The 15,319-nt window shown below is 35.8% G+C and overlaps 3 protein-coding genes across 4 annotated transcripts; 2 read left to right on the top strand and 1 right to left on the bottom strand.

Moving 5' to 3' along the window:
- Positions 1-1,711: 1,711 nt before the first annotated feature.
- On the bottom strand, positions 1,712-13,417 carry LOC130745620 (beta-amyrin 11-oxidase-like). Of its 2 annotated transcripts, none has more exons than XM_057597972.1 (8): positions 13,278-13,417; positions 7,271-7,745; positions 6,907-7,170; positions 3,174-3,263; positions 3,001-3,079; positions 2,797-2,903; positions 2,586-2,707; positions 1,712-2,094 (listed from the first exon to the last, which is right to left on the bottom strand). In XM_057597972.1, exons 2-8 carry the CDS (start codon positions 7,727-7,729, stop codon positions 1,995-1,997), a joined length of 1,221 nt encoding a protein of 406 aa, XP_057453955.1. In that variant the 5' UTR covers positions 7,730-7,745; positions 13,278-13,417; the 3' UTR covers positions 1,712-1,994. The 2 variants fall into 2 exon arrangements, with proteins under 2 accessions (XP_057453955.1, XP_057453954.1); XM_057597971.1 differs by lacking the exon at positions 13,278-13,417 and adding an exon at positions 7,840-8,186.
- LOC130745619 (cytochrome P450 71D11-like) lies at positions 10,036-12,688 on the top strand. The gene is made up of 2 exons (XM_057597970.1): positions 10,036-11,567; positions 11,795-12,688. The coding sequence occupies exons 1-2, from the start codon at positions 10,692-10,694 to the stop codon at positions 12,410-12,412; spliced, it is 1,494 nt and encodes a 497-aa protein (XP_057453953.1). The 5' UTR covers positions 10,036-10,691; the 3' UTR covers positions 12,413-12,688.
- Positions 13,418-13,962: 545 nt separating the features above from the next.
- Positions 13,963-14,667, top strand: LOC130744639 (U-box domain-containing protein 40-like). The gene has a single exon (XM_057596807.1). The coding sequence runs from the start codon at positions 13,963-13,965 to the stop codon at positions 14,602-14,604; it is 642 nt and encodes a 213-aa protein (XP_057452790.1). The 3' UTR covers positions 14,605-14,667.
- Positions 14,668-15,319: the final 652 nt, after the last annotated feature.

Genomic DNA, 15,319 nt, shown 5'->3' with positions numbered 1-15,319 from the left:
CCTCTCTCACTCACCTCCTTCCTCAAGCTCTCACTCACCTTCTTCTTTTCCCCTTCCTCTTTCCCCCTTCCTCTTCCACGACCTGCAGCGTCTCCTTTTCCCCTTCCTCTCACCCACCACCGCAACAAACACCCACCACCGCCAACAAACAACCTCAACCGCCAACAAACACCCACCACCGGCCACGATGCAGCATCCACCGCCACCAAAACCCACCTCACACCCATCGAAACCCACCTCACCACCACCAAACACCCACCACCGCAGCTAAAACCTACCCCAGCCGCCACCAAAGCTTCAATCAAGACCCAGATCGCCCCTCAAGCTTCTGGATCAGACATGCAAGGTGCTTGATCGGTGGTCCAAGCTTTAATTTTTGCTGCTCACTTTGCTCCCTCTTCCTTATTTTTTTTTTCATGTAACCCAGATCATGAGGGTAAAGTTTTAATTTTTATTGTAAAGTAATAATTTTTATTTTAAAGTTTGAATTTTGTTGTAATCAAATTGTTGTTTTGGAGTTCTGTTGTTCATCTTCTTCCAAGTTCCTTCAATCTATTTTTTTCCCTCTGAATTCTGGAGCATTCGGTTGAAGAAAGTGAGAGAAAATAATAATTTTAAATGCTAAGAAACCAAAAAGCAGAGTTCCTTGTGCAAGGAACTCTGCACTGTTGCTAAGATACCAGAAGTGCCAACTAGGCATGCTCCAATGCTGCAAAAAATAGGATACGGTTTCTTAGCAACTCCAGCTGGGTTAAGAAACCAGCGTTGGAGTTGCTCTTATTTTTAAGAACTAAGAACTCCATGTCAGCACCTCCAATGGTTAAGAACTCAGTTCTTAGTTCTTATCTCAAAAATAAGAACTAAGAACCTTGCATTGGAGATTCTCTTAGAAAGAAAAAAATTGTTTCACAATAACTGTCCACTTAGAGCATCTCCAATGTTAGTTCTTATTTCTTAGTTCTTTAGCACTATTCATGTGAGCCCGTATTGCCATATGTGCTTAAGCAACTCTCAAGCAATTTTGCTTCAACCATAAGTTCTTAGTTCTTAGTTCTTACCACTATTCATTTGGTCTCACCAACCACATTATTTATATTTTTTATTTTCATAAAGTAAAAAACAAAAGTAATAAAGTAATTTGGATGAGAGAAGTAATTAATATTTTAAGCTAAGAACTCAAAAAGTAAAACTCATAATATAAGAATTGAGTTCTTATTTTTAAGAACTAAGAGCTCCATGTCAGCACCTTCAATGGTAAAGTTCTTAGTTCTTAGTTCTTAACTCAAAAATAAGAACTAATAACCATGCATTGGATATGCTTTTAGAATTCCAATAGAGCATTAATTGATATTTTTACATATAGTGCCCCTATGAGAATAATAAATGAGAAGAGATAAAAATACATTGTAAAAGGTAAAATAGGAATATAAATGATATGTTTTAAAAAATTAACAAAATGGATTGCATTTCTTAACATGTGTACATCTTTTTTAAGTTGACACTTTTATTAAAACGGAGGAAGGGAGTAAGTTTTATTCGTTTTCAATTACCAGTGCCCAGATAAAGTGAGGCAAATCAAAGAAGTCTCGTACATTATGAAAAAACAAGCATGATTGAAAAATAGGTAAATAACACACTAATAGCAAAATAATTGAGGTAGGAAATTACAATATGAGTCTATGTCCATCAAGAGTAGTTCAAGAGCATAATGGAGAATGAGAAATATGGTTTTTTTATTGAATCCAACTGCAAATTTATGTACCTACAAACTTTGTTTTCTAGAAAGATTAGGGAAACATTATTGATGGATCAAACACTAGGGAACAAAGCTCTCCCTAGTAAGCCCAGAAAATTCAAAAGAGTAGCAACACAGAAAAAGAAATGTACGTACCTACAAACTTATTACTCTGTTATTTTTCCCTTTTGAAACTTAAGAAGCAAAGTATGTATTTGCAACCAAATAGTTTTGAAACTTGATTTTCATAACAAGCTAATTAATTACATGAAACCTTTATCACCTTAGCAAGACAGTTATCAACGGGCTTGGGTATTGGCAAGAAAGTAATTGGACAATCTGGATTTATTCGCTCCAACCTATAAAGTAGACAAATTAATAAAAAAATTTCAAATATAACAAAACTCTCCCAATAGAAAAACAAATGACAATATGATAGAGTGGAATTCTCTATCAAATATTCAGTAGGAACTTGAAGAAAAGGCTAACAAAACCCCATTGCTAATTTTTTGCTTACCTTTTTAATTAATAAAAGAAAGACAATTTATATAAGTCTAAGGCAAGCAGCAACATTAAGATGCATGAAGAAGCCTCATACGTGTGGCTCAATAATAACTAATAAAAATATAACATGTAAGTAATAAAGCTAATTAACAATTAATAAAATTCACTCTACATGTTGTTGGCCTAAATGAGTGTACTGAATTTGCCCAATTACCCTGCTACGGCAATATTCCAATAAGTATATTCGATCTCCTCAAAGAAGTACTATATAATTATGAGATAGTAAGGTGAAAGATCAATATAAGAAAATTGATTAAAGAAAAAGGGGCCTTGACATAGAGCTTACTTGTAGTTAAGTAGGAAATAATGAAGAAATATAGAAATTTCAAGTTTTGCTAAGTCCTTTCCGGGACACAGCCTACTTCCTACTCCAAAAGGTAGAGAGGTTCCAGCTTTGCCATGGTAATCCTGCATAAATAATAACAAATTAAGAAATATAATCCGTGATACATTAAAAATGGTCCAAAAATAGATAATAGTGTATTAACTCAACTTACATCCCATCTCGATGGGTTAAACTCTTCTGGATTTGGGTAATTTTCTGGATCCATATGAACAGCCCTTCCCCAAATTAACACTCTCCATCCTTTCGGTATAACATAACCTGGAAATATTATTTAACTAGAGTCTTAAATGTTTTCATTCTTTCATAACAAAAGATGAGGTCGTCTTAATCACTTATGAGAATAACTTTACCGTACCACTCATGTTCACGTCAGAAGTAGCTTCGCGAAACATTGAAAACACAATATTGGCACACCGCAACGTCTCATCAATTACCTACAAGATAAAATTTGTGTTTGTCTTTGAATGCTCCAAATCAAGTATTAGACATGAAATCTCTATTCATTCATTTCCATATATATATACTTACCTGAGAAAGATAAACCATTTGCTTAATTTCCTGAAGATTTAATCTAGTCTGCGAGGACACTCTTACCTTCATGATTTTTTCCTGCTCTTCCTACAAAATATAGATGAAGACATATTACGTCTACATTGCTAACTTAAAATCATATTTTTGTAAAGATAACAAGATTTAAAAGAAAACCATTTTTTAGTACGCATTCCACTAACTATAGTGGTAGTTGATTTAACTCATGCTATCATTACCAGTTTTAGTTTTTCAAATGTAAATTTGAAAGCTAAACATGTCCGTAAAAATCTCACTGAAGGGCTTTTTTTATAACTTTTTTTTGGTAGGTACTTTTTTTATAACTTTAAAATGATCTCATCCTAATTTTAAGAATTTAATGTGTGTGCACCGTCAGTGTAAATTTTGTTTATACAGTCACCCAATTGAATTCCGTCACATCAGCAAATATATTCTTGTTTTAATTAAAATTTAGGGTTGTCTAAATGACCCATGATAAAGTTTGAGTTAAATAACCCATCATTCAATCACATTGGAGATAAGTCAATTGGAAATAAATTAATAAATAAAATATAGAAATTTCAACTCACTTATCTCTAATGTGATTAGATGATGGGTTATTTAACCCAAACTTTATCATAGGTCATTTAGACAATCCCTTACAATTTAAGGTGAAAGTTATTATTCCACATACGTGACATGCTGTGATTGGTTGTCAGTGTAAAACAGTTTTACACTAACAGTGCATATCCATTAAATTCAATTTTTAAAATCATGAAAACTGATTTTGTGATTTTTGTTTTTAGTTTCAAAATTTAGTACCCTCCCCTACCCCACTACATGATACCCCTCCCCCACCATCACCATTGCCCCCTTGTCAAGAAATATCCACAACACTCATCATCGGCCACTACCAAGTTTTCTAAGTCAACTCCTAGAAGCAAACACATAGTAGACTTGGTTCATTCTGATGTGTGGGAGTCACCAGAAATGTCTATGGGGTGAAAAATATTTTGTATCATACATTGATGATTACTCCAAAAGATTGTGGGTGTAACCTATCAAGAAGAAGTCAAGTGTGTTTTCAGTGTTCAAGAAGTTCAAAGCACAAGTTGAAATGGAGGAGATTATACAAATTGTGATTTCCTAGAATTCTACAAGCAAGAATGTATTAAGAGGTAATTTACAATTGCCCACACACTTCAACAGAATAGTGTAGCAAAGAGGATGAACCGAATTCTCCTCGAGAGAACAAGAGCTAAGAACAATCAAATTAGCCAAGACTTTCTAAGCAGAAGCATGCAAAACTTCATGTTACAATATAAATTGATCGCCATCAACTGTGACCGGTTTAAAACACCAATGAAGGTGTGGACTAAAAAACCAACTGATTTGGATGTATTTGTGTGATGTACCACTCCCAAGAAAAAACAAAGTTGGATGCAAAATCTAGGAAGTGCATATTCTTGGGTCATGCTGACAATGTGAAGGGGTATCGCTTGTGGGATCCCACCACCCGCAAGATTATTTTCAATAGAGACATAATTGTCGTAGAAGATGAACTACAAAAGGAGCAAAAAGATGACAAACTTACAAAAGAGACTGCTATGGTGGAGATAAAAGGAAAGTCTGTAGAAGATGATGAAGAAAATGAACCAAATGAGGTCAATGACGTAGAACCTAGGCGCATAACACGTTCGAACAGAAAACCATCATGGCAATGAGACTATGTAATGAAAAGTCACGATGCATATTGTCTCATATCAAAAGAAGGAGAACCATCACCTTTCAAGAGGCTCTAAATGTTCTAGATTCTTCTCTATGGATTGCAGAAATGCATGAAGAGATAGAATGATCTTTGCATAAAACATGACTTGGGAGCTTGTTAAAGTTCAAGATAAAAAAGTCATCGGAATACATAGGTTTTTAAGATTAAACGATATAGAAACGATCAGGTGGAACAATATAGTACAAGACAAATGTTTTTAGAACATGCTAAAAAAGAATGTATTAATTTCAATGATATATTATCTCCAGTGGCAAGACTTACAACTATTAGAGTATTTCTGACAATGTATGCCGCATTTGATATGCATCTTGAGCATTTAGATGTAAAGAGTGTTTTTCTTCATGGAGAACTTAAAGAGGAAATATATAGGCTCCAACCATAAGGCTTTGAAGAACAAGGAAAATAAAATTTGGTTTTCAAGTTTACCAAATCTCTATGCGATTTAAAGCTTTTTAATATGGTTCACCATATATAGAATTGCCCTTCATTTAAATTTTATTTTCTAATTTAAAAAAAAATAGTCATAGAAGGGTTATATCACATATGTTTGAAAAAGAAGATATAGGTAAAAAGATAAAGGAGATGTCAATGTCCTAATTGAGTACATTGATCCACTGATTAAAGACTTTATTCTTGGAGCCTATCTAAACCATATAAATTGATATGGTTAAGTCTTTTGATTTTTAACGTAAGTGGGAGTCTGAAAACATAGCATTTTAAGATGCTTGGGTCATTCTTTGGAATTGCATGTTTATCTAAATTCTATAATGCTTTTCCACATCCATCATTCTTTTATGAAATATGAATCTCTTATCCCTATCGGGTATTCTTAACACATATGACACATATCCCTATCGGATATTATCTTCTCTTGTGTTAAAGCTTATATTTTCTTGTTTTTGGTGGATTTGCGTTTTGTCCATTATTGATATCCTAGTCTTAATAATTCTTGCATCTCTGTTAAATGACTAATGCTATCCAAGTGGGAGATTGTTGGATATTTTATGGATTAGCATTATTCATTTAATTGGAATGTGTAATCCTTGAATTATTAATATATCAATTACTGGAAATTAATATTAATTCTAACGCTAAATCACTTGATGGATATTATTATTGGGCTCTTCTGATGAGTAACCTGTGATGGGTTGTGTTATTTATTTAAGCCCAATGAGAGGTCTCTGCTCTCAACTGATAGGTTATAAACTTGTCTCCTCATTAAACAGTTAACTTAATCTACTTTACACGCTTATCATAATAGAGAGCAGTATTCTCACACGGTTCAAGAACATGGACTCCTCTTCCCTTGTATCAGGTACGCAAATATTATGATTTGGTTGTATGTGTCTATATACTATTGAGTATGCTATGATTTTAATATGGTTCACCATATAGAATTGCCCTTCATTTAAATTTTATTTTCTAATTTAAAAAAAAAAATAGTTATAGAAAGGTTATATCACATATGTTTGAAAAAGAAGATATAGGTAAAAAGATAAAGGAGATGTCAATGTCAATGTACGAGAACTCTTATCCATAAGAGCATCTCCAACCAGTGGCTTAAAGCACTGTCTTACATCAAAGAGCAACTCACAGAAGAGTCTTAGCCGTTGGAGCAAAAAGAAATTTCAACATTGGCTGTGATGGGTATCTCATTGCAGATCCGTGTCTTAGCAAAGCTTACCGCATAAAATTAGGGAAAAAAAACGGAACATTAAATGAAATAATATTTGATCAAAAGGCATATAGTGCTTCTGTTGATTGTGGGGTTAGTTAGAGAAACTTTTTAAAAGTTATTGGGAAGGAGTAAAAAGTTAATAAAGTGTTGTAAATGATGTAAAATTATCGAAAATTTTAAAAGAATGATATAAAATAAAGTTGAGAAATTTTAGTAAGTGTAATGGTTGGAAATGCTTTTATGCTTGCTGCAAAATTATTAATTACCTTAGCTTTATTCAAGATGTGTGGGTGTTGTGTAAGATATACAATTGTCCACATCATAGTAGTTGCAGAAGTTTCATGGCCAGCAAATAATATTGCTATTAGTAGGTCAATAATATACCCATCCTCCAGTTTCCGACCATTCTCATCATTGACTTCCAGAACACTATCAATAAAAGCTTTATCTTTTCCTTCTTGGCCATTTTTCGATTTCAGTCTCCTTTCGTCTACAACAGATTGAACTGTTTTTGCCAGCTTCTTACGTGCCTAGTATATATATGCAGCAAATAATATTGTAAAATAATTATGATCGAAACAAGTTAATTCTTAACAATTAATAGTATGCAAGATAAAGGAAATGAAGAACCTTGAGTGCTTTGTGGTACACAAAACCAGGTGCGTTAATGGGGGCAGAGAGCATCCCATTACACAACTCCGCAAAAAAACTTTCCATGTTTTGAGTGATCATGTGCGGAATGGAAGTTCCCATTAAAATGTCGATGATGACTTTGAAGGTGACTTTCTTCATCTCTTTCAACAACTCAACGGGGTGTTTCATGCTAGATAATTCTTCTAACGAATTGATCATTATGTTTTCGATGCGTTCCAGGTACACCGCTAGCGCCTGGTGATTCATGATGGGAGTGTTGATTAGGCGCCGAAATTGCCTATGTTCAGCACGAGAAATGCTTTGTACTGGTATCAACTGTCTCAGGGATTCTGGATACGCAAACTTAAAGTTTACATCATCTGTAAGCACTCTCCTACAAATCTCAGCCTCACACACGATTATGCTTGGCTTCCCAAACAAGTGAGTCTTGTACATACCGCTTTGTCCATATCTGAACAAACATACATATATAATATATATAAGCATATATGGTAATTTTATTTATTCAGACACAAAAAAAAATGAGAAAATAAGAGAAACTTGACTTGAGAAGAAGATTGTTGGTGAATGAATTAGGGTGACCAGATGAGAAATCTTTGTAGAAGGAAATTAGATTGCCAATAAGAGGCCATCCCATATCACCAGGAGGCAGAGGGTGTTGTTTCTTGCATAACTTTAGATCATAATACCATCCATTCAACCTCCTCAAAAATATGTCTACAAAGACATAGCATGTCGCCAAAGTGGCAGCAGACACCCAAGCCCAGTATAGTTCCATTTCTGGATGTTTATCGATTGCTCAATTCATCCCTCTCTCTTTATAATAAGTTGATTTCTGATGTATCTCTTATGCTAATTTCTATCTCTCTTTACGTTAAGGATCTAAACCAAAAAAGTCATATGTATGTTTCTCGTGGTTAATTTTTTAAATTAAATATAAAGTCATCAACTACTCAAATATATGTAATATTGAGGATGCATATAGAATTATTGAATTGTATGCCCGGTTGATGTCATGTTATGTTTCACATTAGCTAGAGATAAGACTCGTATAAGCAATTGTACAATAGATAAATATGTTCAATTATTTGGAAATGAAATATCAAATTTTTAATTAATTTAAGTAATTGATTTTTTTTAGAAAGCTGAATTTATTTCCAAGTAATCAAGAGTACAAGTAAAGCAGTAGGCTTGGAAGTTTAAAAAGCCTTGTGCTATAGAAAATATTACAGATAAGACAGAATACTTATAAACTAGGAGACTTAAAAATAAAACTAAACTATCACAATACAGCAAAAACAGAAAAAGGAAGATAAAACAGTAATTTGAACCAGGAAAAAACTTAGATACAGTTGATTAGGTACAGTTTGTACTGTTTGCCAATAAAAATATGACATGTGTAATTTTTTTCCACATCAGATTCAACAAAATTCCACCCACCCACCCACCCACCCCACTTCATCTTCTTCCTTACATTCACGTTGAACCTGCTGTATCCACCCAAACTAGCAGCCCCAGACCATCAATCTAGATCTGATTCCACATCAAATTGATACTGTCCAAAAGCCAAACCCACCCTTTTCAATTTAGCCACCACAACCAATTTCACATCTGATTTAACAACACCCAAAATCTAAAGCTCACCCAAATTCAGGTTGGGAAGACGGTGGTGACCACGCGGTTCCCAATTCCCACCGGCGACATGAGCAGAGATCTGGGATAGGGGTGCTCGAGGCACGGCGCGGCGGTGCGCCAGTCACGGTTGAGGTCACCGGAACCTTGACGGCAAGGCGGAGATCGGGCCCAGACGAGGTTGAGGCGGCGAAGGAAGGAAAGACTCACACAAGGGAGGGGACGATGGTCGCCCTTGGTGCGGTGGGGCTCCATTTATGTGGTTCTGAATTGTTCACTGTGAAGGAGATGGTGGTTTGGGAGGTGAGAGGAAGAAGATGGAGTGGGGTGGGTGGGTGGAATTTTGTTGAATCTGATGTGGAAAAAAAATTACACATATCATATTTTAATTGGCAAACAGTACAAACTGCACCTAAGTAACTGTATCTAAGTTTTGCCCTTTGAACAATTTGTTTTATGCAGGTTTAATGTCAGATTAATTGATATGACACATTTTTTAAAATTTGTTTTATGCTGGTTAAATGTCAAACAATCTGACTTATATATCTTTTTGTCGAATACAGCCCTTATATTGGAAATGTATCTATTATTCTTAAACTACAATCTCTGGTTGCAATTTATTCAAACTTGCATATATCCTTTTAGATGTCATCCACTAAGTGAAAATTTAAGATAATATCCTTCTTGTTTGTTTCCATCTATATTAGTTTATAATTTAGTTGATCTCTTGGAACCAATTTTATATACACATTAGTTGCGATTTGTATACCATTGAACAATTAATGATTAATTACTCTCTCATTCTCCCCGGACAATAACTCAAGTGATAAGAGTTAGGGGACATGTATGTTAGGTGAGAGAGGTCTAGAGATCAATCACTGGCAGATACAATTTATCTTTCTAATGTAAAAAAAAAAATTAATTATTCTCAACATTATTTTAGTTGTAATTTTTTACTGTCATAAAATATGGAAAAAAAATATTTTAAATTTTATGACAATCAAAGGTTCCTAGAAAAATGAAGAGTGTAGTTATTAATCCATGATCTATCAATCTTTTTCGTATAGACAATTCTACAATAGATAAATGTGTTCAATTATATCTGGAAATTAATTTACTTAATTGATATGACACATTTTTTAAAATTAGTTTTATGCAGGTTAAATGTCAAACAATTTGACTAGTTCATACATTCAATATTGGTGCAAAGGTGTGATGTGATACCGTGAGATTTATTATGGAACAATAATGTTTAGTCAACATTGATAAAAAAAAAATGTTTAGTCAATTGTCTTAAGTTTAATAATACAATTATCAATCGTCAAAAAAAAATAATACAATTATCTAACTGCAAGCAGATTTATATATGTACCACGTGTGCAATTCAATAGCATTATTGTTGCTACGGCATCACTCTTGGTCAAATGAAGATCTTCTTCTAGAAATTGAGTTGTTAACCCCTCCTGTTTTCCCAGGGGTGGTTTCAGACTTTGTGATGAGTTAATTGTCTCCGAATTGCCACTAAAGTCTATATGATATGATATGATTGGTTCCAAGAGTCAACTAAAGGATATTATGCAAGTTAAAATAAATTGCAACCAGCTTGTAGTTTAAGAACAATATACATTTTCAATCAGCTATAAGGGCTGTAAATGTAATGGGCAAAAAGATAAGTCTAACAGTTTGGCATTCAGCCTGCACAAATAGGACTCACCTTATTGATTAATTAATCACTGCTCTCCCTCCCTGCACTGCCCTTTTGCTAATGATGGAGGATCATTTCTTATCCTTCCCCATCCTTCTCAGTCTTATGGTCCTCTTAATGTTTATGATCCTAAAGAGATTTAAAACCACAAACACAGCCTCCAATCTTCCACCAGGGCCATGGAAGCTGCCAATTTTCGGAAGCATACACCACCTCATTGGCTCCCTTCCCCACCACCGCCTGAGAGAGTTATCCAAGAAATATGGCCCTCTCATGCACCTGCAACTTGGAGAGACATCAGCCATTGTGGTTTCTTCTTCAGAAATTGCCAAAGAGGTGTTGAAAACTCATGAAATCACATTTGCTCAACGACCTCGATCACTTGGTGCAGAAATTACAACTTATGGTTTCACTGACATTGCCTTTTCATCATATGGAGACTACTGGAGGCAGCTAAGAAAAATATGCGCACTGGAGCTGTTGAGTGCTAAATGTGTGCGATCATTCCATTCAATTAGGGAGGAAGAGGTATCAAATTTAATAAGATATATATCTATGAACACCGGATCATGTGTCAACCTCACGGATATAGTTTTATCTATGACATATAGCATAGTTGCAAGGGCAGCTTTTGGTGATAAATGCAAGGACCAAGAAGCATATATCCTCTTCATGAAGAAAAGTATGAGAGTGGCTGAAAGTTTCAGTGTTACTAATTTGTTTCCTTCCCAACGCTGGCTACTTGTGATTAGTGGAGCGATGAATAAATTTAAGGAATTGCATAGAACTACTGACAAGGTTCTAGAAAAAATCATCACTGAAGCAACAGCAAAGAGTGGTGGAGATGGAAGTCTTCTTTCTATTCTTTTGAATCTGAAAGATCATGGTGACCCTGAATTTCATTTGACCATCAACAACATTAAAGCCGTTCTTCAGGTTAGTTTCTATATCTTTCTGCTTCATTTCATATTTTCGTTTTAACACTAATGTAAGAAATTACAATTTGGACACTATTCCTAGCCTTAATTAGTACTACTATAAGCTAAGAAATGAATCCAGTGGTGGGTTTTCACCTATTATGTGTAATTTCTAAGGGACTTTTATGGGTATAAAGTTGATATGCGGCTTTTAAACAACAAGTATTTGGGGTGGACATATTGCAGGACATGTTTATTGCTGGAAGTGAGACATCATCTACCAGTTTGGAATGGACTTTCTCAGAAATGCTGAAGAACCCAAGAGTGATGAAAAGGGCTCAAGCAGAAGTTAGGCAAGTTTTTGGTAGCAGAGGGTATGTTGAGGAAATGGCTCTTGAAGAACTGAAATTTTTAAAAGCAGTGATTAAAGAAACTTTGAGATTACACCCTCCTATTCCTTTATTTCCAAGAGAGTGTGGTGAAACGTGTGAGATTGATGGTTACACAATACCAGTAGGAACCCAAGTAATTGTGAATACATGGGCAATTGGAAGAGACCTTTGCTGGAGTGAAGAAGAGAAGTTTTATCCTGAGAGATTCCTGGATTGTCCAATTGACTACAAGGGGTCCAATTTTGAATTCATACCTTTTGGTGCAGGAAAGAGAATCTGTCCTGGCATTTTGTTTGCTCTACCAAATATTGTACTCCCTCTAGCACAATTGCTGTACTATTTTGATTGGGAACTTCCATTTGGAACTAGTCATGAAGATTTTGACATGGCTGAAGCTTTTGGTACTACAGTCAGGAGGAAAAATGATCTAGTTGTGATTCCCATTTCTTACAATCCTGTTTCTGTTGAATAAAAACACACGGATGATATGATGATGTTGAGCAATCCATGCTTGGCTGCAGCCAACTTTGTATCTGTGATTATGTATTAATGTTTCCACCTTTATGATGGCTTTGTTACATTATTAGGAGTGTTCCTGTTTCCTTTTCTTTTCCTACTCTTATCCTGTAAACTATGTGTCTCAGGCATTGTGGAACTTTGTAATGGCTATGCAGTCATTCTGATTAGCCTTTCATTCTAACTATATAGTCACCAGTTTCTCTTCAATAAAACACAGTTGCTTTGTTTAGTTTTATGACTTTTGTCCTTTCTTTTTTACTTTTAAAAGTTGTACATAATTTTCCTTATGATTCTTGTTTTTAAATATTTATATAAGAAACTGTTCTTGATGACTAGCCAAATCGGATAATTCAATAGACTTAAATAGTGAACAATGGAATAAAAACAAATACATGATTTAGAACCATATAGTGTAACAATGAGATGACTAATCATTCTTACATTTTCTTAAGCCTTTGATCTCAAGCATGTAGCAACACAATTTAAGTGCAAAGAACAGTTTAGTAAAATATGAAAACAGTATATATATGGTTAGATTGATCAAGGATGATTAAATTCAACAGCCATACAGATAAAGAGGCTCAATCCATAGTAGCTTAGAGAGCTCAAACAGAGGCCTCTTAACTACAACCACACTATTTTCACACTTTTAGAAAATCAAATGTTCAATCATTTTCAAAATAGAAATCAAATATGAATTAAAATTAATCACACACACAGGAAACTTAAAACTACAAAATTTAAGAATGGCCACTAACTAACAGAAACACCTGAAATAATACCAAAAAAGCAGCTATCAATAATAGTTATATACCAACCTTTGCACCTCCCCAACATAAAGCAGAAGCAGGGGGAGCAGGGAAGAGGCCAAACCACCACCGTCCTTTCTTGCAATCCTCCCTCGCCGCCTTAGATCAGAACTCTCGGAACCTCACCGCTCCACCAAACTCCTCCAGCACTCTGAGACGAGGAGCTCCGATGGGTGAGAATGTGCGGAAAGTGCAAAAATAGCATGAATTTTGCATATGGAAGTGCGTGCTTAGTCTCAATTTTGTTAACTAACATGATTTTTAAAAATTGAAAACATAAATTTCACACATACCGTGCATATTCTTATTTTAGTTTTGGCTTAATTCCATTTTGGGCCCCTGATGTTTTAAAAATGAGCGATTGGGCCCCCCGTGTTTAAACATAGCGGTCAGGCACCCCAACGTTTCAAAAACGTGCGTTTCAGGCCCTTCTGTTAAGTACCGTTAGTTTGACCAAACGGAGCCAGTGACGTGGAATTTCTTTTTCATTTTAACATTATATTTTTTACCAAAAAATTCCCCCCCAATTCACCAACCCGATTCCCCCCAATTTTAACCCTAATTTCATCCTAATTTAGCAAACCATGGAATCTTCACCCCTCACCCTCAACTCTCTGAACAACTTCTTCAGCAAAACCAACAAGATTTAACTGAGTTGAATCATTTCATGGAGATTTAGCAAAGTGTGAAGCGGATGGTCCACAAGAAATGGGGTTCACCAAAAGCAGCAAAAGAGTCTGAAAAATTCCCAGAACCAATCACTACCCCAAGGCTGAAGTGGAAGAAGCTCTTCTTCCACAGCATCAACCCTTCAAAACCCAACAGCAACAACAAAACCCAGAACCCTCCAGAAGAGTTCCTCTGCCCCATTTCAGGTTCCATCATGGCAGACCCTGTCATCGTCTCCTCCGGCCACTCCTTCGACCGTGCCTCCGTCCAAGCCTGCAAGGATCTCAACTTCACCCCTCAACTTCCTGATGGTAACACCCCTGATTTCTCCGTCGTCATTCCCAACCTTGCCCTCAAATCCTCCATTCTCAAATGGTGCCAAACCCAAACCACCACCGCACCCAACACCGCCACCACAGAGAACCTCGTTCACACACTAATGGCTTCCAAGCCGCCACCACCAAAAGACCCACCTGTGAATCTCTTCACCCGCGCAGAAACTCAAGTCCCTCTGCGACCAACCCACCTCTACACGAGCTCCGAGGAATCCATAGCCACCGCAGCTTCATCATCAACCCCGCCACTGCAATTCTCAACGCAACCCAGTTACTGCTACTCTTCCCCTTCCTCCTCTGAACTCGAACCAGCAACAACCCCAGAAGAATAAGAAATCGTATTTGAATCGAACGAGCTTCTTCCTCGGTTCTTACTCTCCGCGCTTCTTCCCCCCTTCTCTTTGAGCTTCTTCCTTTCTCCTTCTCTTCGAGCTTCTTCTTCTCCCCTTCTCTTCTTCTTCATCTTCCTTTCTTCAATTAGGTTAAAATTGGGGGAGGGGAATCGTGTTTCTGATTTGGGGAATGAGTTTGGGTAAAAAATATAATGTTAAAATGAAAAAGAAATTCCACGTCAATTAATGAAAGGGGTTCCGTTTGGTCAAACTAACGGTACTTAACAGAAGGGCCTGGAACGCACGTTTTTGAAACGTTGGGGTGCCTGACCGCTACGTTTAAACACGGGGGGCCCCGATCGCTCATTTTTGAAACATCAGGGGCCCAAAATGGAATTAAGCCTTTTAACTTTTAGAAGATATAGTGATCTCAATATGTTTTAACTCATTAACCTATAAATTTATGGACATACAAATAGATTTGTCAATCTACTCGAATATTTTATTATAAAATAAGTCTTTAAATAAGCTATCAGACCAAACCATGCACGATTTTAAAAAGATCAGGCCCTGGCCTAAAAAAATCTATAACAGGTAACAAGTCGGTATTAGACCTTGAATTTTTTTAATATGTTATTAGAAATTGGGAGACCTATACTCAACCACAAAAGCTAGCTCAAGAGTTGAGGTTTGCACTACCCTTATAAAGCTTATC

Source organism: Lotus japonicus, chromosome 3 (genome assembly GCF_012489685.1).
Source record: "Lotus japonicus ecotype B-129 chromosome 3, LjGifu_v1.2".
NCBI lineage: Eukaryota > Viridiplantae > Streptophyta > Magnoliopsida > Fabales > Fabaceae > Lotus > Lotus japonicus.
Note: the sequence above shows the minus strand (reverse complement) of the source record. Positions and strands in the feature narration are given on the sequence as shown.

Coding starts and splice junctions, on each gene's coding strand:
- LOC130745620 (XM_057597971.1), bottom strand. CDS start 8,072: ATGGAACTATACTGGGCTTGGGTGTCTGCTGCCACTTTGGCGACATGC. Junction 2,708..2,796: donor TTAACCCATCGAGATGGGAT/GTAAGTTGAGTT, acceptor TTATTTATGCAG/GATTACCATGGCAAAGCTGG. Junction 2,095..2,585: donor TATTTCCTACTTAACTACAA/GTAAGCTCTATG, acceptor TCTACTTTATAG/GTTGGAGCGAATAAATCCAG.
- LOC130745619 (XM_057597970.1), top strand. CDS start 10,692: ATGATGGAGGATCATTTCTTATCCTTCCCCATCCTTCTCAGTCTTATG. Junction 11,568..11,794: donor ACATTAAAGCCGTTCTTCAG/GTTAGTTTCTAT, acceptor GACATATTGCAG/GACATGTTTATTGCTGGAAG.
- LOC130744639 (XM_057596807.1), top strand. CDS start 13,963: ATGGTCCACAAGAAATGGGGTTCACCAAAAGCAGCAAAAGAGTCTGAA.